The 25,360-nt window shown below is 34.8% G+C and overlaps 1 protein-coding gene across 1 annotated transcript in view; it reads right to left on the reverse strand.

Annotated features, from left to right (window-relative positions):
- The window catches only part of LOC124368044 (putative inorganic phosphate cotransporter), a 41,245-nt gene extending 19,883 nt beyond the window's left edge, over positions 1 to 21,362 (reverse strand). The window contains exons 1-10 of the mRNA XM_046825317.1: positions 21,317 to 21,362; positions 19,625 to 19,755; positions 19,316 to 19,546; positions 15,159 to 15,246; positions 14,853 to 15,076; positions 13,270 to 13,419; positions 12,444 to 12,576; positions 10,082 to 10,320; positions 6,154 to 6,246; positions 1,649 to 1,727 (exon numbers count right to left, since the gene is read on the reverse strand). Coding sequence (XP_046681273.1) covers positions 1,649 to 1,727; positions 6,154 to 6,246; positions 10,082 to 10,320; positions 12,444 to 12,576; positions 13,270 to 13,419; positions 14,853 to 15,076; positions 15,159 to 15,246; positions 19,316 to 19,546; positions 19,625 to 19,755; positions 21,317 to 21,362 — 1,414 coding nt within the window. The remainder of the gene's footprint in view (positions 1 to 1,648; positions 1,728 to 6,153; positions 6,247 to 10,081; positions 10,321 to 12,443; positions 12,577 to 13,269; positions 13,420 to 14,852; positions 15,077 to 15,158; positions 15,247 to 19,315; positions 19,547 to 19,624; positions 19,756 to 21,316) is intronic.
- Between the last annotated feature and the right edge of the window lie 3,998 nt (positions 21,363 to 25,360).

Consider the following 25,360-nt stretch of genomic DNA (forward strand, 5'->3'; position numbering starts at 1 on the left):
AATCAATAGAATATTTAGGACCTACAATTTATAACAGATTGCCAGATTATTTAAAAGCCAGCACTTCACTTGCATCTTTTAAAAACAAACTAAAAGACTTTCTTGTGAAAAACTGTTTTTACTCACTCTCTGAATTTTTGTGCCCCACCCAACCTTACAAGTAAAACTATCATTAGTACTGTTTTTCAATATATTTTTAATTTGTAGTTTTACCAGATATAGCAATATTTTTAGTATTTAGTTATTTTATACATATTGCCAATTCTCGATACATGTTAATGTTAATGAGAAATAAATGATTTTGATTTGATTTTGATTTGATTTTGAACCGTTCATTGTTGTGTTCAGATCTGAGGGGAGGCTTCAGACCACTGGGAAACATAACATAAATTAAAAATAAATATATATAGTAATTATATTAAATAAAATTAGATCTATATCTTCTAAAGCAAATAAGTTTATTTGCTGAGCGTTGGCGAAGCCAATTATTTTGAGCTGGCAAAATTACTTTTCTGTCGATCTGTCCACAGTACAATATTCTAAAATAAATTTATCTAATTTATCTGTATGGAACATTGAGTTAGATCATGGTAGATATCATTCCGTGGGATTTCGCTGACAGAGTCTTAACTTTTTGTAGGATATCTTGAGGGCAAATTGAGTTATGGATTTGAAATTTTGCATACTTTCTACCACTCAGAGGGATGGCAAAATCCTTCTTCAGTCTATCTGCCAGTCTTTCACATGATATCTAGAGAACAAAATGAGCTCTAGATTTCGAAATCCCCCTAAACATAACAGCTGAAGCAGGGGTGCATCAAATGGGGGGAACGGGACTCCAAAGTGCATTTTATTTCATAAGAATCAATCACCAATTTTCGACTAAATATAACATTTATGTTGGAACTTTGAAATAAAGCACAATAAAATGTACAAATAAAAACCATATAACTATTTTAATTTACGAAATACACGGCACTGCACACATAAAAATTCAACTTTTTCAAAACCCTAATATTTGAACTCTACCGTCACGCAACAACCACGAAAGTGAGGTTAATTCTTAATATTTCATCTTGCTTCCACCGCTACCCAGTACTTCAGTAACCAAATTCAAAATGTACTCGTACTTTCTTACGTTACAGAGTGCTCCTAAAATGGTACAAGTACAAGTTTCAGGAACTGTTACTGCTAAGAGTTCAAGTTATATGCACTAGGAACAGTGGTTTTACTGTAAACTTTGTATCCTCTGACCTGATCTTTGCTCTCGGTTTATTAGTTTAGAATTACAATATTTAATGATTTTAGGATTTCAAAAATTTCCCAGGGAGAGGCCTTCCGGATCCTCCTGCTCGTATGGGGGAATTTCCATAACCTGGACTCTCCAGTATCCAGGACACCCACCAGAGAAGATTTCTGGGTGTGCCACTGTGGTGAAAATAGATTTCCTTCTCGTGGGAAATATCTCTGTTGATTTCAATAAAAACCAAGTAGTGTGCTTATAAAACCTCTTGGCTCCTCGACTATTCTAACTTTACAGCTGTTCTGATTGGAAAAAGTACTTGTCTTAAAAATGGAAATGTTTTACTATTGTTTACATCACACTCTAGTACAACATAAAGAGTAAACATTGATTATGGTGACTTACCTGAAAACCCACCAAATGTCGAAGCACATCGTGTTAAGCCAGAAGAAACTCGCCAGCAGTGAGAATTGTACGATGAAAGCTGGGCACATGAACATATCGTTAGTTCCACTATTCAATCTTTGTTAAAAGATTTAATTCTAGGTCAGATATATCAGAGGTGTAATCTATTATTAATTGGCTACAGGAAAGTTTGCAGATTGTTATGTTCAAATATTTATGAACCTTCCTTAGAGATATAGTTCCTTGAAATTTTAAATTTAATAATTGGTATTTAATGGCCAATTTCAGTGAGTATATCGTTTTTTAACAGGACAGGAACCACATGATGTGATTTTTTGTACTATTTTCAGTCAAAAACTGAGGCTATACTTTCCAGATTATTCGTTATATAGGCTTCAGTTATACTTCTGTGACAGTGGAGTGTGTGCTTGAAAAGCTGCTTGTGGTGTTTGACTTGTGCTTGAAAATCTGATTGTAGTCTTTGAATTGGAAGAACTGCTTGTGGTGTTTGACTTGTGCTTTAAAAGCTGCTTGTGGTGTTTGACTTGTGCTTTAAAAGCTGCTTGTGGTGTTTGACTTGTGCTTAAAAAACTGCTTGTAGGACTAATATTTTGGTTAGAAAGAAATTTTAATAAAATTATATTTTTTTACTGAAGAATGATCATAGTTTGTTGCAAGTGTAGTATGATTGAGTCTCATAGGTTAAGAATCTTCAGTAGTTCTTTCATATCACAACAGGTCAAACTACATCAGGCAGTGGTGTAACGAGGACTTTGCTTTGAGGGGATGAATCTAATTGAAAAGCACACCATACCTGGTGGTATGGAACAAATATGATTAAATCTAAATGTTTATTATGAGATAGTCCTAATACAAAGTAAAATATTTGACTGCTGCATTTCAATCGATTTGGATAGTTGTTATATGAATGTTTGTTTTATTTTTAGGGCTCTTGGGGGAGGGGCTCTATCCCCCCTCTAGGTTCAATCAGTAGTAGTTTAAATTACAATAGAGAACATGCCTAACAATTTACTGTCATTTATACGTTTTTATAAGTACAACGGGTTTAAAAATGATTGCAAGGAGGTTGTAAAATACAGACAAATGATGACGGAATTGTTCAAATGACACAGGAAGAGATTTTTCAATGTAAGTTATTCCCAGTCAATAGTGATTCAAGACGGAAAGACAATAAGCGGAAAACCAACTACAGGACTTGTTTAGGGTATTTGGTAGTATAACATACTAAAACTGTAGGGGTGATGAAAGAGGAGGTGGTGGGTTAAAGGTACCTTTTTGTGGGTTTTCGCCTATATGTCAGTAGTGGTTGGTGTTACAGAAAATGTACATGTGTATAACATTAATGCTGATTAAATGTTCTACGTCTTTCGTTCTTATGATTTTTTTGCTACTTCTTACTGTTAATGACATAAGCTCGAAAAAATTGGCAATTTTGGACAAAAACCATTATGCCACCACATTTTTTACCAAACTTCTAGAGTTAAATTAAAATGAGCGATGACCCATAGTTTTAAATAATTTGTTTGCTTATTGACTTTCCTTCTAAGCCCCTCATTTGGGAATTTATTGACTAGACTATTAGGTTTCTCTAAACTTACCGTACCTATTGTATTACATAACGCAGCCTTGTGGACGAGGCTTGAGTCAATTGGATGGTCCCTAGGCCGAGGTAGGCAACCGTCACAATTTTCCCATGGAGGTTTCTCAGCTGGGGGAGAAACAGATACACGGCAATAGTAACCGACTGAACACGGCGGAGATCAGCATCCCAGTACTTTTCAGCTCGTATGTCCACTCTTTAGGCTCATCAGGAGACTCTTTTGGTCACGGCAATAGTAACCGACTGAACACGGCGGAGATCAGCATCCCAGTACTTTTCAGCTCGTATGTCCACTCTTTAGGCTCATCAGGAGACTCTTTTGGTCACGGCAATAGTAACCGACTGAACACGGCGGAGATCAGCATCCCAGTACTTTTCAGCTCGTATGTCCACTCTTTAGGCTCATCAGGAGACTCTTTTGGTCACGGCAATAGTTACCGACTGAACACGGCGGAGATCAGCATCCCAGTACTTTTCAGCTCGTATGTCCACTCTTTAGGCTCATCAGGAGACTCTTTTGGTCACGGCAATAGTAACCGACTGAACACGGCGGAGATCAGCATCCCAGTACTTTTCAGCTCGTATGTCCACTCTTTAGGCTCATCAGGAGACTCTTTTGGTCACGGCAATAGTTACCGACATGAACACGGCGGAGATCAGCATCCCAGTACTTTTCAGCTCGTATGTCCACTCTTTAGGCTCATCAGGAGACTCTTTTGGTCACGGCAATAGTTACCGACATGAACACGGCGGAGATCAGCATCCCAGTACTTTTCAGCTCGTATGTCCACTCTTTAGGCTCATCAGGAGACTCTTTTGGTCACGGCAATAGTTACCGACATGAACACGGCGGAGATCAGCATCCCAGTACTTTTCAGCTCGTATGTCCACTCTTTAGGCTCATCAGGAGACTCTTTTGGTCACGGCAATAGTTACCGACTGAACACGGCGGAGATCAGCATCCCAGTACTTTTCAGCTCGTATGTCCACTCTTTAGGCTCATCAGGAGACTCTTTTGGTCACGGCAATAGTTACCGACTGAACACGGCGGAGATCAGCATCCCAGTACTTTTCAGCTCGTATGTCCACTCTTTAGGCTCATCAGGAGACTCTTTTGGTGAACAAATCATGAAATGCGGTGCATCGTTTTCGCTAGAAGATTCCATACAGAATTCATAATGGGGCAGAAGTCTCTGTTCTGAGTTTTTTATGAAAAGGTTTCCATTATCCAATAAATAAGCGTTTGACTTTTCATCCTCCTTTAACATGAGCACGTACTGTTGGCCTTTGCAGCCTTCGTCGATGATGAAAAAACTGTTGTCTTCTACAGGCACTTTTCTAAGACGAGGCAAATCCTTTGCGGAATAAACGGCACTGCTCTTTGGACTAAAGGAGATGTTCATCGACTCACAATCTACGATTCTCTCCAAGATGTCATTGTACGTGTATTCGGTGTAGACGTGGATTTCACCTCCGTCACAGCACTTGTTGATGCAAGGTTTCAACATGCAAGGGCACCCCCATCGCGTTCGGTCCTTGTCAGTCCAGTAAGTTCCGAAGGGATATTCCATGTCGGTATGAACGATTCTGTTATCACTCGATATCACGCCATCCGTGATGTTCACCCTGTACTGAGAGGACATTGCGGTACAGGACGTGACTTGTACCGTGTTCGTACTGAGAATCGTATAGCTCACGATTAACACCGCTATGACCAATGCTGAAGAGATAAACCCGAACATTTCAAGACGCCTTTTGGTCATCAGGGAAAGGTTGGCCTTACTCGGCGTCGTCATCTCTTCACAACCTTTACACAGGAATGACTCTAACACACGCATGTGACTACTAGATCTTCACCAGACCACATCCTCCTTTCCTTATCTGGGGAGAAACCACAATTAGAAATAAATAGATAAGTATTGATTTCTTAGCTGAAAGATACACCCAATTCTGAAAAACTTCATACCTCTCAGTTTCAAAAATATAGTTCATATTTGTCCAGGCGCTCATTTCCACAGCAATATTTTGAAAATGGCTTATAAGTGTTACAGGGGATTTGGTGTTACATTGTAGTGTTTTAGACACTTGTTATTAAATACGTCTTTAAAGGTTATTTATGTGGATCACTGATAGCGTTCTTTACTCTTGTAGACATTTTTAGGATCCATAACTTTTAATATAATTAGGCCCGGTACTTAGATCGGTTTTTTGACAATTTTATCGGGGGGCGCCAAAGCTCAGTACGCCTCTGAATATAATATATGAACACAAACAGTCTGAAAAAATTGTGAATTTTTTCACTACAGCGTATTCAGGAATCTAGAAAATGATCACTGATTAAGGTGAGTTGTTTAAAATATCGCAATATAAATACAGGGCAAAATAATAGAAACAGTCTCAGCTAGGCAAACTATCACGTGACGAAATACTTTAACTGTTAATCGTTAGGCTATGTAATAAATTGTGATGGATTAAAATGCATATACTGCATTACATTGGAAATGGCGCAGTGTAGCGGGTATGGCGGTAATCGCAAGATAACAGAATGAAGCAACGTCGAGCGTATCAGAGGGGGTTTATTAGCCCTAACTTTGCCCGGTAAAATAAAACATTCTTTGACTTTGATTTCTTTAAAATATGACAGTATTCAAACCTTAGAACACATTGCTAATTATTCTTTCATCGTTATAAAATAAAGTTGAGCCACAATAAAACCACGTACTATAATATAAAATAATTGTAATTGCAAAGTAGTAAAAAAAATGCAAGTTTAGCCAATAACCATCGGTTACGGCGATTTTATCCTTTCAGACTGCTCAGTATGGTCCTCGTCATTGAAATTGTAGTTCAACTTGTGTTTGTAAAGGTTATTCCAAGGCTGTACCTCTGTTGATCCAAACAACACGAACACTGAGTTGCCGATGAAGAAGATGACTGATGATATGTAGAACACAATCATCCATTGGTCACGACTTCTCTGTTGACAGAAAAATGTTTTTGCGTTATACTTATAAATTTACTTTTAAATTTTTAGTAATACTAACAAATACTCCCTGTAAATTACTCGTATTTTGTAAAGAACCCTTAATTTTGAATATATAAAAAAGGAGTAGACTGTGTTCTGTCAAATGCTTCATAATGACATAACTGTTATATTATTATTACTAAAGAAGATGTATTGGTTTTTACAGTTTTGCACCTTCAAAAATATGTAACAGTAAAAAAACGCATACTGCATGCTTCTTGTTACGAAGCAAAAGGCATTTACAAAAAGGTAAAAATATATTTTCAACATTTCATAGAGCGAAAACATCGAAAATAAACTTGTTTAATGGTTTATTAGGTGCACATAGTTAATATATTGATAACCTCATCTATACCAGTGTGGTTTTATCGAATCTGTTCAAATAGTAGTTTTCATCACTAGGAGTTCAAATCGTTATTGTTTAATGGTTTATTAGGTGCACATAATTAATAAATAGATAACCTCGTCTATACCACTCTGGTGTTATCGAATCTGTTCAAATAGCCTAGTAGTGTTCATCACTAGGAGTTCAAATCGTTATTGTTTAATGGTTTATTAGGTGCACATAATTAATAAATTGATAACCTCGTCTATGACACTCTGGTGTTATCGAATCTGTTCAAATAGCCTAGTAGTGTTCATCACTAGGAGTTCAAATCGTTATTGTTTAATGGTTTATTAGGTGCACATAATTAATAAATTGATAACCTCGTCTATGACCACTCTGGTGTTATCGAATCTGTTCAAATAGCCTAGTAGTGTTCATCACTAGGAGTTCAAATCGTTATTGTTTAATGGTTTATTAGGTGCACATAGTTAATATATTGATAACCTCATCTATACCAGTGTGGTTTTATCGAATCTGTTCAAATAGTAGTTTTCATCACTAGGAGTTCAAATCGTTATTGTTTAATGGTTTATTAGGTGCACATAATTAATAAATAGATAACCTCGTCTATACCACTCTGGTGTTATCGAATCTGTTCAAATAGCCTAGTAGTGTTCATCACTAGGAGTTCAAATCGTTATTGTTTAATGGTTTATTAGGTGCACATAATTAATAAATTAGATAACCTCGTCTATGACACTCTGGTGTTATCGAATCTGTTCAAATAGCCTAGTAGTGTTCATCACTAGGAGTTCAAATCGTTATTGTTTAATGGTTTATTAGGTGCACATAATTAATAAATTGATAACCTCGTCTATGACACTCTGGTGTTATCGAATCTGTTCAAATAGCCTAGTAGTGTTCATCACTAGGAGTTCAAATCGTTATTGTTTAATGGTTTATTAGGTGCACATAGTTAATATATTGATAACCTCGTCTATACCAGTCTGGTTTTATCGAATCTGTTCAAATAGTAGTTTTCATCACTAGGAGTTCAAATCGTTATTGTTTAATGGTTTATTAGGTGCACATAATTAATAAATAGATAACCTCGTCTATACCACTCTGGTGTTATCGAATCTGTTCAAATAGCCTAGTAGTGTTCATCACTAGGAGTTCAAATCGTTATTGTTTAATGGTTTATTAGGTGCATATAATTAATAAATTGATAACCTCGTCTATGACACTCTGGTGTTATCGAATCTGTTCAAATATAGTAGTGTTCATCACTAGGAGTTCAAATCGTTATTGTTTAATGGTTTATTAGGTGCACATAGTTAATATATTGATAACCTCGTCTATAACTCTGGTGTTATCGAATCTGTTCAAATAGTAGTGTTCATCACTAGGAGTTCAAATCGTTATTGTTTAATGGTTTATTAGGTGCACATAGTTAATATATTGATAACCTCGTCTATACCAGTCTGGTTTTATCGAATCTGTTCAAATAGTAGTTTTCATCACTAGGAGTTCAAATCGTTATTGTTTAATGGTTTATTAGGTGCACATAATTAATATATTGATAACCTCGTCTATGACACTCTGGTTTTATCGAATCTGTTCAAATAGTAGTAGTTTTCATCACTAGGAGTTCAAATCGTTATTGTTTAATGGTTTATTAGGTGCACATAATTAATATATTGATAACCTCGTCTATGACACTCTGGTTTTATCGAATCTGTTCAAATAGTAGTTTTCATCACTAGGAGTTCAAATCGTTATTGTTTAATGGTTTATTAGGTGCACATAATTAATATATTCATAACCTCGTATATACCAGTCTGGTTTTATCGAATCTGTTCAAATAGTAGTTTTCATCACTAGGAGTTCAAATCGTTATTGTTTAATGGTTTATTAGGTGCACATAATTAATATATTGATAACCTCGTCTATACCAGTCTGGTTTTATCGAATCTGTTCAAATAGTAGTGTTCATCACTAGGAGTTCAAATCGTTATTGTTTAATGGTTTATTAGGTGCACATAATTAATAAATTGATAACCTCGTCTATGACACTCTGGTGTTATCGAATCTGTTCAAATAGTAGTGTTCATCACTAGGAGTTCAAATCGTTATTGTTTAATGGTTTATTAGGTGCACATAATTAATAAATTGATAACCTCGTCTATACCACTCTGGCGTTATCGAATCTGTTCAAATAGTAGTGTTCATCACTAGGAGTTCAAATCGTTATTGTTTAATGGTTTATTAGGTGCACATAATTAATAAATTGATTACCTCGTCTATACCACTCTGGCGTTATCGAATCTGTTCAAATAGTAGTGTTCATCACTAGGAGTTCAAATCGTTATTGTTTAATGGTTTATTAGGTGCACATAATTAATAAATTGATAACCTCGTCTATGACACTCTGGTGTTATCGAATCTGTTCAAATAGTAGTGTTCATCACTAGGAGTTCAAATCGTTATTGTTTAATGGTTTATTAGGTGCACATAATTAATAAATTGATAACCTCTTCTATACCACTCTGGTGTTATCGAATCTGTTCAAATAGTAGTGTTCATCACTAGGAGTTCAAATCGTTATTGTTTATCGCCATGCTTTATGGTGAAAACGTGTTTTAAATTCCATTCAAATGTTTTACAGTAATGGTTTAAAAAATAACGCCTGTAAATTTTGAGACTAAATCAGAATTCATATAATAAAGAATTCAAAACTGTGAGGTATACTTTAATAAGCGGCCTACACTCATTATTCGGTTGTTTTTATCGAATGGTTCGATGTTTTTATCTGAAGGCATAATTCGATATTACAATTTATTTAACTTAGCATAATATGATACAACATTATTACAGTACTTTTAGCAGTTTTAATGTAAACAATAAACAGCAAGAAGTAACTAATATTTTGAGTCTGAAAATGGCGATGAATATGAAAGAAATATGTGAGATATTTCTCACAAGTGACGAGATTAGTTTAAGTGGCTTCAACATGTACGTTTGGCTCTTGGTAACCCATGGGGAGAATTCTTTCCTCCATTTCACAAAAGCTGTTACTCATTGCCATCAAGCTGGGCAAGTTTTAATTACATTGTAATGTTTCATTGATATGTAAGTCTAGGTCTTAGTTGGTTTTATAATGTTAGAGTTAAATTTATGTTTTTAAAATTGTAATAAACGACATTCTTCTTGTTACGGTAATTTATTATAACTCTTTTTGTTTACGATTTTTTATATCGAAGATGGGTAATATATCGAACAATTCGACAGAAACGACCGAATAAACGAGTGTAGGCTGCTTATTAAAGTTTCCCCAAAATGAATTATTTATACCTCAATTTTGGCAAAGATCCATACGCCCTAAGACCTCGAGAATCCATTAAAAATTTAGATAAAGATAATGACTATGGTATTAATTGGGATGGAAGACGTCCAGACCTCATCAGTGACGATAAAACCAGCAGTCATAGGCGCCAGCAGAGAGGATAGAGCAGCCAGACCGTTTGTGATGCCCATGAGCAGACCGGCGAAGTTAGGGGAGAGGTCCAGGTGGTTGGTCATGAAACCAGAGAACATGCCTGCGCCCAAGGACACGGAGAGAGTCAGGAGGGCAGAAGCCGCAGGGGCGCTGAAGACCAAAGGTAAACCTGCCAATCCTGCCGCGCCACCCCAGTATGCTGTAATTTATTGATTAGTCAAATTCAAATCTTTCATTCCCAGGAAATTACAAAAATGTATAGCAATCGTCATAGTTTTCCAAATTTTTGAGCAAGCACTCCACATCAAGAACTCAGTCTAACGTACAGTATTTTCATTCTCACCACATTCATTTATGCCAATTTTCCAACGCCGTTTGTCAGCCCTACAGGTGTGCGGTCACCCAGGCGAATGCCATAAACTCATCAGCACTATAAAATACTTGAGAAGTTAGAAAGCGCTTTAAAAGAGCTTTTAACGCCTTAGGTGTTGGATCATGTTTGATTGACTTTGACAATTCGTTAATGAAGGAACAGGAGCCTGCGAGAGCAAGTCCACCACCCCACCACCGCCCTGTGACTTCCACTTTGGCAGATATCTATGCCTCTTGTTTTATACTCTGATCAAATGGTTCACAAACATAATCATAGTCAAATTGTACATTCTAAGAACTACGTAACACAGTTATTAATTGAAAATGGTACTACATGAATGAAGTATTAAGCTTGTTTTTCTAATGACTCCAATAGCAAAATCTCAGACAGCTCGACGATATCAAGGCAAAAAACTTTTCGAATTCCTAAAGTAAACAGATCATCATTCTTTACTTATTTTCTGGTATTCTTTTAACTCTCTTAGATTCAAGTATTTTAATACATTGCCGTTACATTTAAAATTGTGGCCATATAAAAATCTTTTAATCATATCTTTTTCTTGATTATACCCATAAAGTTTTAAATGAGAACTATTATCTATCCTTTAGTTACTGTTCAGTTCATTTTCAAAGTACTGTAACTGGATGCAATGCTGTTTGTGGTGAAAATAAAAAAAACATTTGTGCTTTATAATTATAATTGATTTCCAACTGAAACAACTCGTACCTCGGTAAATTATAAAGGTAGCCTATTTGGTCAAAGTGTATGCCTACCTAAATCATGATTCCAGAATCTTTGGGTCATCGCTGAATAATTCTAAAAGGTGACACCATCAACACTATTTTTAAACCACTCCAAAAATATTTTGATGGCCACAGAATAATTCTGAATTTGAAAATACCTAGATAACCATATTTCACAGCACTTTGACTAAATAGCATAGTTGCTAACTAACGAAGATTGTACATACTCGTATTTCACATTTAGGAGAACTTAGAAGGTGTTCATATTTTTAAAGGACGTGAAAAAAACAGGTTTTGACGTGTAATGAGCCTTAAAACATTCTCACATAAGTTCAGATAAACTATTGTTTTCCTTTATCTTTCAGCATTACTCGTTTCTGTTAAATACGAAACATTAAACCTGTCCATCATTTTATCACAAAAGCTAGAATACTTAAAACATTTTCATATAAGTTCAGATAAACTATTGTTTTCCTTTATCTTTCAGCATTACTCGTTTCTGTTAAATACGAAACATTAAACCTGTCCAACATTTTATCACAAAAGCTAGAATACTTAAAACATTTTCACATAAGTTCAGATAAACTATTATTTTCCTTTATCTTTCAGCATTACTCGTTTCTGTTAAATACGAAACATTAAACCTGTCCAACATTTTATCACAAAAGCTAGAATACTTAAAACATTCTCATATAAGTTCAGATAAACTATTGTTTTCCTTTATCTTTCAGCATTACTCGTTTCTGTTAAATACGAAACATAAAACCTGTCCAACATTTTATCACAAAAGCTAGAATACTTAAAACATTCTCATATAAGTTCAGATAAACTATTGTTTTCCTTTATCTTTCAGCATTACTAGTTTCTGTTAAATACGAAACATTAAACCTGTCCAACATTTTATCACAAAAGCTAGAATACTTAAAACATTCTCATATAAGTTCAGATAAACTATTGTTTTCCTTTATCTTTCAGCATTACTCGTTTCTGTTAAATACGAAACATTAAACCTGTCCAACATTTTATCACATAAGCTAGAATACTTAAAACATTCTCATATAAGTTCAGATAAACTATTGTTTTCCTTTATCTTTCAGCATTACTCGTTTCTGTTAAATACGAAACATTAAACCTGTCCAACATTTTATCACAAAAGCTAGAATACTTAAATAACAGGCATCCATTAATGATCGGTGGAATACTTACCAATCGAATTCCACATTTTTCTATTGGTGTTGAGCGGAAGAAGGCGTTTTTGACTGATGTAGTCAGCTGTCCAGGAGAAGATTAACGTCAGGAAAAACTTGATCATGTACGGCAAAGAGGATATCAGCCCATTCTGAAAATGTATCGAGAGGTAGAGAAAATGGTCTTGTTGATTTTCAACAGTAATTATATAAATTTATGATTGTAAGAATACAGTGGTGTAGTAGCGTGCAGTATATAGAAAATTATTTGGGGGGGGGCGCTTGAACCCCCCAAGGCCCCCTTATATACGTCAATGTACTAATGTAAAATTGCAGGGAAGGAATAAATGCAGGCAATCTTAATATCGGAAATAAGAAATTTGAGTTAATTGTAGTTGGTCTGTCTAGAAGGCGTACTCGTGAGCGTATCTTTAAATGGTAAATCTGTATATCACCCTGATGTCAGGATTTAGTCAAATAAAATAAGAACGTAGCTAAGAAAATATTTTGGTGAGGGGCGGATGTTTTTCCCAAGTGGACCCATTTTATTCATTAAAAAGTTCTTGATCCGTAACTGTGTTGGGCAAGATCTTTCAGCAGTACATGTCTGTAATATTGAATTATTTAAATAATAATAATCGTTTACTAAAAAGTAATTGAAAACTAGGGGGGGGGGGTTCTGACCACTTGGACTCCCTCGCTGGCTACGTCCTTGATATAAAAACCGTAATACATAAAATGTACGGCATGGGCGTATACAGTATATTTGGTGTTTGTATAATTACCTAATACAATCAAGTATACAACGCTACTTCCCTAAATTAAACCGTTGCTTTTGTACTTACACTCTTAATATCAAATCCGAGTACATGATGGAAATATATCGGCAACATGGTGGCTAAAGTCCAGTAGCCCCAATTGTGACAAAGATGCATCGTCACCAGGGCCCACACCGGCGTCGAAGTAAGGATACTCTTCCATGGCGTTGACATTTTCTAAAAAGAAAAATTGTGTCAGAATTTACTAACTTTACCACATCAAAGAGCTTTCTAATTTTAATATAACTCCGTTAAATCAGGATAACAGGGTTTCGGATATAGGTAATCCTCGAAACGTTGTGTTATACCTTTTGTAACATATAACGATGGAAAATGTCCGAAATACTGTTATCCTGTCACACCTTCGTCCATCTTCAATAACAAACTTGAACAAGTTTGGCATTTGTTGGTTTGCCAACAAATACCAAACTGTTATAATACTTTGGTATTATAACAGTAAACGTTGAACCAAAACGCGCTCTTATGAACTATAAATCTAGATACATATTAAGATTTAAAAGATGTACCACAAAAAGTCCTATTTATCGATGTAGAAACAAGTGGAAAAGTTCTTTTAATGTTAATAAGAAATAACAACTTTAACATAATTACTTTAAAAAAGAAATTAGAAATAGTGTTTTCGCTGAATGTATTATTAAATCAACCTAATATTGTAGTTAATGCAAATATATGTAATATTGGCGTTTCGAGGACTGTATATATCTTGTACTTCAGGGGTAAAATCTAGTTTGTACGTCAAAAACTATAAACGCCACGTAATCTAACATCACATCAGAAAGACACAAACACAAAATCAGACAATGTACAGATATGCTGCTGAAAATACGTGATGCATGCATCACAGCAGGTAGAATGATGAGTCCAGGAATGTTGGTGTCTTCTGAATGCCGGGCCCAGGTATATTTCTGATCTTTATTTGTGTATGTATTAATACCTCCCTCCACGTGACGAAGAAGATATATTCCAATCGTTATGAAACGTTGTGTTATACCTTTTGTAACACGTAACAATGACAAATGTCCGCAATCCTTTTATCATTTCAAACTTTCAACCTTCAATAACAAACTTTAAACAAGTTTGGTATTTGTTGGCATATTATAAATAAGCATTATAATAGTAAACTTTAAACAGAAACGGCGCGCTTTTAAGAGAATTTTGGACTTGGGAAATGGCAGCGATATGGTTGAAATTAAAAAATACAAGCTTTAGACGAATGAAGAGGTCGATTTACCGATGGTCCATATTAGGGACATGCAAAAGGCACCTAAATTGGAACGTAAATAAAGAGAGTGATTTTCAGGTTTTCCATATTAGGACCATGCAAAAGGCTCCTAAATTGAAACGCAAATAAAGAGATCGATTTTCCGATTGTCCATATTCGGAACATGCAATAGGCACTTAAATTGAAACGAACCACTCGGAGTCTAAAAGTGGGACGGTTAGTGTAACGAATTACCTGGGAAATACTAGGATACATGGTGATAACTCTTGTTTAAGCCAATACCCACAGATTTGGAAGCTAACTTAGTAATACTTTAATTTTATGAAATATGCAACACTGTGATAGTATTATAAAAAAACACACTTACGTTACTTTGGTCCGAAGTGAAGGTTAGGGTAGACTTGATGAAGTCCCTCTCACTGTCGCTTATAGTAGGGTGGGAATCGGGAGTATCAGCACCTATCAGCAACCAGCTAAGGCACCACAACAATCCAGAGATCCCTGTGACGTAGAATATACTGGGCCAACCCCAGGGACTGGCTGCCAAGTACCCAGCCACTGACAGAGTTACCATAGTCCCAACCACGGAACCTGATGAAAACTGGATTGAATCATTTGTTGACTTTGATCATGATGTTTCTGGTATGAGTCATTTTGGGGATGTAGTGCTTACCCACAAACACGAAAGAGAAGATCCTGTTCCTTTCAGTTTCTGGGGCCCATTTTGACATATGGACGTTGATACTTGGCATGAGGAATCCCTGGAAATATATTGTAATCTAGAAATTTATGGTAAAAATAACTACATCTTAGATATAAATTTTGTCAGTAAGTTAATTTACAATTCACGATTTATCTGTACCCAAATATGAGACGCTTTTGACAAAATATGGAGCTGACGCCTAATATGGACCGATATATGCCCTAATATGGAACACGGTGTTCTTTAATCTGATAGCATTCCCAAAATGATACTGAATATGTAATGGACAGAAACTTAAAATAAATAACTCTTGAAGAATCGTATTCTCCTATTTGTTGACGCACACACACGCGCGCGCGCGTTCACACACACACACACACACACACACATGTATATGACAAATACATATGTATATAATACATAATAATAATATGTATGTAATACATATGTATATTTAAAATACTGTTTATTTTATATATTCATGATTTATTCCGATCACTTTACCCCAAAGAGCTGTGTCTTTTTCTTTTTATAACAACAACGATGTTATTAATGACATACAACTATTATTATAAGTTCCTAATTGGGACCCACTGTATACAAAAATTTGTATTTTATTTTTGTACAATTTTACAGTGATTTCTTATACACTCACCCTTTCTGACACATCTTGAGAAGTGTGTCAAAAAATTTAGAAGTGGGTATTATTTTTTAACTAGGTGGTATCGTTATAGTCCAGTCATATTACCTGATTGAAAAAATAAATGTTTTCTTACAGCTAACTAATGGCACAATTTACTCAAATACATCATAAATAAATAAAAAAAACCATTCCGAACCAAAATCGTCTATTAGGGGGTATACCCCTCCTATAGGAGGGGTGGTTTTTAGGGGTGAAAATGGTTTTTTGCAATTTGTGAGTAAACAATGCATCCTATTGAAAACAGTCAAATGTAAAAGTTGTTGGAAATGAAAAATTCTACAACTTATGTAGTAATCATTTTTGGCCTAACCTCAAAAATTTCCCAAAAAAATTAAAAAAAACAGTTTTTTTGGTTTTTAATTTTTTTCTTTTACAAAAATGGTTCGATTGAGCTGAGAGTTTTATAAAATATACTTTGTGCTATCCTAAAAATACTGTATCTTTTTCATAAAGAAATATTCAGCCGTTATAATAAAAATTTCACTTTAAAAAAATATTTTGATAATTTTCAATCACCATTTTGAAACATTTTTTTAATCAAAAAAGGTTTTCTGACGGCTCATTATTTTCATTTTTTTGTCTATTTTGAATAAATGAAATAAAAAATGTGTAGTTTAATTGGAAAAACTACAGAAAAATTGAAAATAAACAAAATATTGAAATTTTTCATTATACATTGTATTATTTACGTGGAAAAATTGTTATTATTTATTTGAATTATAATTTTTTTTATACCAGTGCTATTTGTAAGCATTAAGCAAAATAATAATGAATCATGCATATTTAACAATTACGTGGAAATTTTTAAATAGATCAAAAAACAGAATTCGTGTCTTAGTACATTTTTTTAATTTGTATTTTTCATCATATACTTTTTATTTCTTTACAATATTTTTTACAATTCTTATTGAAATTGAATCAAGAAACCATTATTTCTTTCCAAAAGGTTTTTTTTTTAATATTTATGTTTTTTTTCAGTGAACTTAAAAATATAAATATCTTTTTTTCATATTCTACGTTATCTGATCGTGATTCATACCATATTCTAATCAATTTTTTCCCTGCTTTTTTTAAATGTAATGATTGTATCTCCTTTCATTGAAGGAAACACAAGATCGTTATCAAAACTATCACTCAATTTTTTTAAATGTATTTAATGTTGGGATATCACCATCAAAATCTTCTTTAATTTCGTTAAGGGAAAATTGGCACTCGGATGAATTTTTTTTAAGTAATACACGCAGTAACTTATGAAATCTTTAGAATCTACACTCGATGTATGTCTACAAGATGTTGAGCTTGTCCCATCATAAAAAGATGACATGCACCTATTATGATAATAAGCTTGAACTTCATCTGATTCTTTGAGAAAATCCAGTCTAACTAACAGACTTTTATTAAATGATTCTGAAACATCTCTTCCCTTTAAAGTTGATAAAATTTTTCTTTAGTCTCAACCTTCTGCATGCCGCGAAATGCTCTATTTTGGTTACAAGGTTCTTCACAAAAAACACAATGATGCTCAAAATCAAAATCACATGCTTCTTTCATAATCTTCTTCCCAATAGATTTTTTTTTCTTGTTTATTCTTTGGAAGCTGTAACAATTGATCGAGGTCTATGTATGCCGATCGACAACCATCATGAATGTGTGCTTCAGTCAATTTCTGAAATGTTTTGTACCGCTGATCATTGCTTTGTTTACTTGACGAAATTAGAGTATCTATCCCTCGACTTTTTATTTTCACCAAATCTCTATCGCGGCTTTTACAAATGATACAAGAAGGTACCTTTTCCACCATTTACATGAATCTATAAAATGCAGAAAGCACAATAAAATTAGTATACTGAAAATACGTAAAAATTACTAGATAAATAGCATGCGTAAAATTGTATGTACAGAGACAAAGTTTTATGATCTGTATTATTTTTAATAATTTTTATTGAATAATTTGTATAAAATTTATTTTGTTTCGCAAAATTTTAAAGTTTTCCTTACGATTTGTATTTTATATGGACAAAAATTTTGTAAATTGCTAATCACGAGGCTTATTTCACGATACTACTCCAATATAACTTGACTGACGACAAAGCAGCTGCTTATTGAATGCTTAGAAACATACTGAGACCCGTATAATTTCTATAAAAAAATACCCATCTTCTAATCTTCTGAATAGGATTGATTTTGCTTCAAGGACACTATTATATACCTGTACTATATATACCTGTAATCCAACTTTCACATTCAACAATGTTTCTAAACTTTTCAAAATATTCGAAAATTCTTCAACATTAAAAAAATTATAATTTAAATAAATAATAACAATTTTTCCACGTAAATAATACAATGTATAATGAAAAATGTCAATAGTTTGTTTATTTTCAATTTTTCTGCAGTTTTTTCAATTAAACTACACATTTTTTATTTCATTTCTTCAAAATAGACAAAAAAAGAAAATAATTAGCCGTCAGAGAATCTTTTTTGATTAAAAAAAAATGTTTCAAAATGGTGATTGAAAATTATCAAAATATTTTTTTAAAGTAAAATTTTATTATAACGGCTGAATATTTCTTTATGAAAAAATACAGTATTTTTAGAATAGCACAAAGTATATTTGATCAAACTTTCAGCTCAATCGAACCATTTTTGTAAAAGAAAAAAATTAAAAACCAAAAAAAACTGTTTTTTGAATTTTTTAGGAAATTTTTGAGGTTAGGCCAAAAATGATTACTACATAAGTTGTAGAATTTTTCATTTCCAACAACTTTTACATTTGACTGTTTTCAATAGGATGCATTGTTTACTCACAAATTGCAAAAAACCATTTTCACCCCTAAAAACCACCCCTCCTATAGGAGGGGTATACCCCCTAATAGACGATTTTGGTTCGGAATGGTTTTTTTTATTTATTTATGATGTATTTGAGTAAATTGTGCCATTAGTTTGCTGTAAGAAAACATTTATTTATTTGACCATTTTTAACTGCTATTTCTCCTGGACTATTAAAAAAGATTTGAGTTTTTAATCGAAGGTCATATTCATCATTAATATGAGCTAGAATATACTGGTTCAAGAGGGATCCAAGAGGAACTCTGTTTTAATGTCAGTTATCTGATTCAAAGAATTTGTCTGCTATTAAGTTTTAATTTATGTTACATACAATAAAATGATTAAAAAATGATGTAAATGATTAGCTGATAAAGTTTGAGAGAAACCGTATTAGAAAATTAAATTAATATTTCTCAATATTCAAAAACTCAAAGGAAAGGAAGGGATTTGTTTTGTACGCAATGGAATATTTGATAGAGAATCTAAAAGCTTATTTTGGTCCTACAACGACAGCCTTTTTTTCACAATATAAATGGAAGGAATCAATATTATCAGCACTGGATGAGTAAATACTTGGACTTGTAAATTTTGTCACCTGAGCCAGGCCTTGAACGACACGACTGAAGCAGAAGGTGATCCAGTTAAAGTTCTGGGCGATGTAAGGTCCGAGCAGGGTAAAGACAGAGCAGACGGTCATGGCCCCGAGTAGGACGTACTTGGGGCCCACACGCCGTGCAAGATGACCAGCAGGGATCTGGAGTAAGATGTACCCCCAGAAGACCGAACTGAGGATGATCCCTTTCTGGGAATTGTCCCAAGGTAACACCTGCAAGAATAGATGTGGTCAGTAAGGGCTTGAGGCCTACAGAAGGATTAAAAGAACTGACAATGATGCAAGGATCACCTCGAGTCCAAGCCTGGATGATGAAGGATCCGTCATGGCCACGATGGCCACGGAGAGGTTAACTCGCATGGAGAACATCAAGACCTGGCAGAAGAACGTCAGAATGGCCTGGCAATGCCGGACACCCAGACCTTGAACAAGAGCAATTCTGAATTCCATGTTTCATTTCAAAATTCTGGATGATGAAGGATCGGGCATATCCACAATGGCCACGGAGAGGTTTACTCGCATGGAGAACATAAAGACCTGGCAGAAGAACGTCAGAATGGCCTGGCAATGCCGGACACCCAGACCTTGAACAAGAAGAATTCTGGATTCCATGTTTGATTTCAAATGCCTGGATGATGAAGGATCGGGCATAGCCACAATGGCCACGGAGAGGTTTACTCACATGGAGAACATCAGGACCTGCACAATAACGTCAGTATATCTTAATAATTCCAAAGACCTAAATCTTGAAAAGTCCTGACGGCACTGATTCATAACCCAGCAGGCTGTAGAGAGACTACCTTGGGAACTTTTCTGATAAGTACTTTTACCTTTCACCTTTTACCTTTCGATCTGTCCTTTCACTACAATATCTCGACATTTGAAATAAGTGATGCTCCTGGACGTCCATAAGGTTGGTTAACTCAGTTTTGCTGTACCCAGTATAGGAAGGTATAAACCAGGCTGAAGTGAACCTTCGTAGAGTTCTCCTAATTGCTTTCAAATGTTCTCTCTTCGCCCATTAGCTTGCAAAATGTTCCTAAGAAAAGTCCAAGAGCCAAGCCGGATTTCATCAGAAAAGTGATATTCTGGATCCTAGAGCCTTTTTCTCTTTACTAAGAATTTAGCTCTAGCTTCCCATATGACCATTTATTTTGTGGAGACAGATTGTCTGTAAAATATAATGGATCGAAACCACATCATGACTGTAAGAATTTATTAATTTTAAGACAATTATTTTAATTAAGGCACATGTGTACCTTTAAAACGGTGGGGTACCTTTAACGCTTGTTTAGTGTAAAACTGGTTTATTTACTCCCAACTAAAACTTTTGGTTGTCGTCTTGAATTTCAGCAAGAAATAAAAAAATATAGGTTTCTAGCGTTTGAAACAGCAAACTAAGAATTTGCTCGGGTATTTGAGAATGGTTCATTAAGAGAACTCAGCATAAACCGCAAACTGAAGAATTTGCTTGGGTATTTGAGATTGGCTCATTATGAGAACTCAGAATAAAACCGTTAACTGGAGCATTTGCTTGAGTATTTGGGATTGATTCACTATGAGAACTCAGCATAAAACCGCAAACTTAAGAATTTGCTTGGGTATTTGAGATTGGCTCATTATGAGAACTCAGAATGAAACCGTAAACTGGAGCATTTGCTTGAGTATTTGGGATTGATTCACTATTCTCATAAAACCGCAAACTTAATGCTGAGTGATTGGTTCTCACTCAGCACAAAACCGCAAACTTGAGAATTTTACAATAAATTAATCTGGAACAAATCAGATTGAACGCAATGAGTAAATTAAAGATTAATGGAATGCATTTTTCATACAAAATAGAAATCTTGTTATTTTAATATTACAAACTATAGAACACAAAATTTTACTTTGTAGTAAAAATTATTTCTTGGGATTGTAAGTGAAAAATAGCAAATCATGGAGCGTGAGAAGTATTTGGATGAAGTTATATTTCTAAATTACCTGGAGGCCTTTGTATTCTTGGAGCAAGGCTAACTTCCACGCGCATGTTTCCTGGAAGACGCTTCCTACGCTAGTGCGAACTAATCACAGAGCAGGAGAATGTGGTAAACATAACCAGCCAACAGTATGTAACTGATAACAGAATGCTTCATTGTCCCTGTAAGTACTTTAGCATTATTTACTCAAGTGTTATGTTACATTACGAATTTAACTAATGTATGTACATGAGATCCAGATAGTGAGCCACTGACGTAGATAGAAACTTTGTCACCCCAGTCACACCACGAATTTTGAACACTCCCCACCATTTGTCGTTAAAGGTTGTGTTGTTCGGTCTTATTGAAGAAAAATTAAAATAGTTCTATTCAAGCCTTGTTATTCTGAAAATATTTTATACCGATGCCATACTAAACATGTATTTACAGAGTTCAATTTTTACACAAACCAATTAAAATTTCATGGCATATTGGAAGTAATATAAATTTTGTATACTATTGTTTAAATATTGATATTAGAGTGAAAAGCGATAGCAAAATGTCGATCAAATATTATTTTATTTACAGTAGTCCCTCATAATCCGTCACAACTCAGACCAGACATGTGTCGGATTAGTCAAAAAGCCGGAATACTGGAGTTCAATTGAAAAACACGTTGAAATTACATAATATAATGTATTGTTACTAAAAATTTTCTGCTTTGTATTCTTGATGGAAGTGAGTAGGTTTTAATGGAAAAGACATTTTTTATACTTTTAATTTATTTAAAAAGCGCTTTGCCGGTTAAGGCATCATCAGTTCACCTGGTCCCGACAAGTTTTAAATCTCTGTCAGCTTTTAAAAACTTTGGTTTATAAGGCTCAACTGCTCATTCATACAAAAATAGTAATAAAAACGTTATAAAATGCTGATACCAATATTCCAATATCAGATAATATTTCGGACTACAGATAAAGTCACAATACAGTACAGCCTTACTGTGTCACTGTTATTAACCATACAGTATACAATTTATTAACCTTACACACTACAAATACTAACCACTAAACATTATGAACAACACAATAAGCAGAAAAATGAAATTATCACCAGAATATCTCACACATTTACTTCATGTTATGTACACTATTCAAAAACAGAAAATATGTTAAATACACTGTCGTTAAGAGCTGGGATGGCAAATTGACAGCTATGATGACACCTTGCCTATGTCTACGGGCGGACTACTGGGGGTACGGACTATAGAGAGACTACTGTACTGAGTTGGCAGACAGTCAAGGCAACTGGAAACTGTGTGTCTTTTGTCACTAAAAAAAGTCTTTGACGACTAAGAAATGTTTTACTTTGTCCGACTGTTATTTCAGAGTAAAGAAATTCTGTACCTGGTACAAGACAGTGTTCTAGTATATCCAGGTTTTTAATTTTGTATATTACCCTCAGATTGTATTTTAAAAAAATGTGGTGCTCAGCAAGAAAATTGTTGACTATTTCTCAAATTTACAATGTTGGAATAGATGGCACTCAGTGTTACATAATATTATTTGAGCTAGGTACATGACGTACGCTCTTTACGTATTAAAAATAATTCCACATCTTCTAAAGAGTGTAAATATTTTGAATATTTAAAACTTTATTTTTATTCTTAAGGCGTCTCAAAGTAAATAATTTTTGTAAGAATCAGGAGTTCTGATTTTGTTCCTTCTATGATTCTTAGGGACTTTACAATTTTGGCTTCCCCCCCTTTTTATTTAAGAGTTCTTTCATTTCCACACTTATTTTCCTCCTCCATATTAGGGATTCCAAAGTAACTACAAGTTTTTAATTTCTCTCTGCTAACTCCTCTTTCATGGGCCTCTTCCCGTTGTCATGGGCCCTCCCCACCAGTAGATACGGCCCTGGCGTGACCTGGAGTCAAGTTCACGTGTTTTATAACCACTAAAACAGGACCTTCTGAGCTATCTGAGTACTTGGCAATGTCTCTTAATTTACTTGTTTGACTAAGATCTTTGTCCCTGAGATATCATATTAATGAAAACACCAGGTATGTTTGTTTACCATCCAAATAAAACACATGCACACATACGATGGGTTGATTTATATCATATAATTTTACTTTGGTTATATTTTAGTAAGATAGTAAGACTCCCATTCATACAAGTACTTCAGCGGTCCAACCCCCCCTCCCCCCGAATGTTCATTCAACTAGCATAGCCCACATAAAAAACTGAATTTTTCAGGAGTACGTATAGTATAGAAAATGAGTAATCGTCAGAAAAAAAGGCGTAGACTTTATTGTTATATATTTGATTATTTAAAAAATACTTTTTTCTTTTTATTATTGGCTGAGCGTTAGTGAAGCCTATCACTCGAAGGGCTGGACAAACTTCATTGCTGTCTGTACGTCTATCTTATGCTGTCTGCACGATATATCGAGAACGAACTGACCAATAGACTTCAAATTTTGCATGGAGTTTTATTTATAAACATGCAATATAGAGTTTCCATTATGGTGAATGTGTGGGGATTTGGCTGAGCGTTAGTGAAGACTATCACTCGAAGGGCTGGACAAACTTCATTACTGTCTGTACGTCTATCTTATGCTGTCTGCACGATATATCGAGAACGAACTGACCAATAGACTTCAAATTTTGCATGGAGTTTTATTTATAAACAAGCAATATAGAGTATCCATTATGGTGAATGTGTGGGGATTTGGCTGAGCGTTAGTGAAGACTATCACTCGAAGGGCTGGACAAACTTCATTGCTGTCTGTAAGTCTATCTTATGCTGTCTGTAGGTCTATCTTATGCTGTCTGTAGGTCTATCTTATGCTGTCTGTAGGTCTATCTTATGCTGTCTGTAGGTCTATCTTATGCTGTCTGTAGGTCTATCTTATGCTGTCTGCACGATATATCGATAGAAGAGATATATGTTTAGTTTGAGGCCATTTTCTGAGTTCTTTTCAAGGTCAGTGTTAATTTGGAAAATGACACCCTGAAAGAACTCAGGATCTTAGGACAAGTGCAGTTGACAATTATCAGTGTATTAATGTGGAGTGCAGCTCTGGACACATGTGTGGAAATCTGATGTGTACGGGTTGAAAGGAAGAGGCCCCAAGCAGCTTCCCTGAGGTATACCTCGCTCATTCTCAAGAGCAGTCGATATGTCACCCTCAAACTTCGTTGCGTTCTGACGGCTACATTTGGATCCACTCAGTTGTTCTATAATGATTCATGTTTGCCAGCAGTAACTTGTGGTTTATTGAATCAAAAACCTGCGAGTAGTTTACGAGCACAGTCGAGCCATTTTTGTCTTTGGCATCTTTGGCCTTTTCCCAGGCACTAATCAGGTTTCAAATCTTGTACAGTTTGTATCAGATTATTTAAACAATCCAGAGGTAAATTAATATAAATTTATTTTAGATATTGCAGTAATCGTACTCTTTCCGTATCCAGGCAAGAACGTAACCAGGAAATAATGGGGGGGGGGAGTCCAGATAACTAATACTTTCCCTTAGTGGACGAAGATTAAGGCCCCATTTTGTTCCTTAAACAGTTCTTGATCCGTTTCTTTGTTAAGAACGGTCTTTCACCAGTACATTTTAGTAATACTGAATTATTTAAATAATAATCGTTCACTAAAAAAGTTATTGAAAAAATTAAAATTTGAGGGGTAACCCCTTGGACCCCCTCGCTGGCTACGTCCTTGTATCCAGTATGAAGTTGGATGTTGGTCATATGACCCAGATTTCAAGTGGGTCAAAGGCCAAACATATGACGAGTTTAACATTATGACTGAGTACTTTAATGTACCAGGTTGAATTAACTGTATGGAAAGTCTAAACAATTAGGAAGATCAGGATAATATGTTCATCTAACCAGTAGAAGTGAGGTGGTTCAATGCCAAGAAGGGCTTTTGGCTGGTGTATAACTTCAGTTGAACTACACTGGGTACAGCAAAAATCAACTTGAAAACCTAAATCTGGGTAAACCTACAAATGTCCTGGAGCGACCCGCCATTAACTGCAAATGTTGCGGAATTTAGGCAT

Source organism: Homalodisca vitripennis, chromosome 8 (assembly GCF_021130785.1).
Source record: "Homalodisca vitripennis isolate AUS2020 chromosome 8, UT_GWSS_2.1, whole genome shotgun sequence".
NCBI classification, from domain to species: domain Eukaryota; kingdom Metazoa; phylum Arthropoda; class Insecta; order Hemiptera; family Cicadellidae; genus Homalodisca; species Homalodisca vitripennis.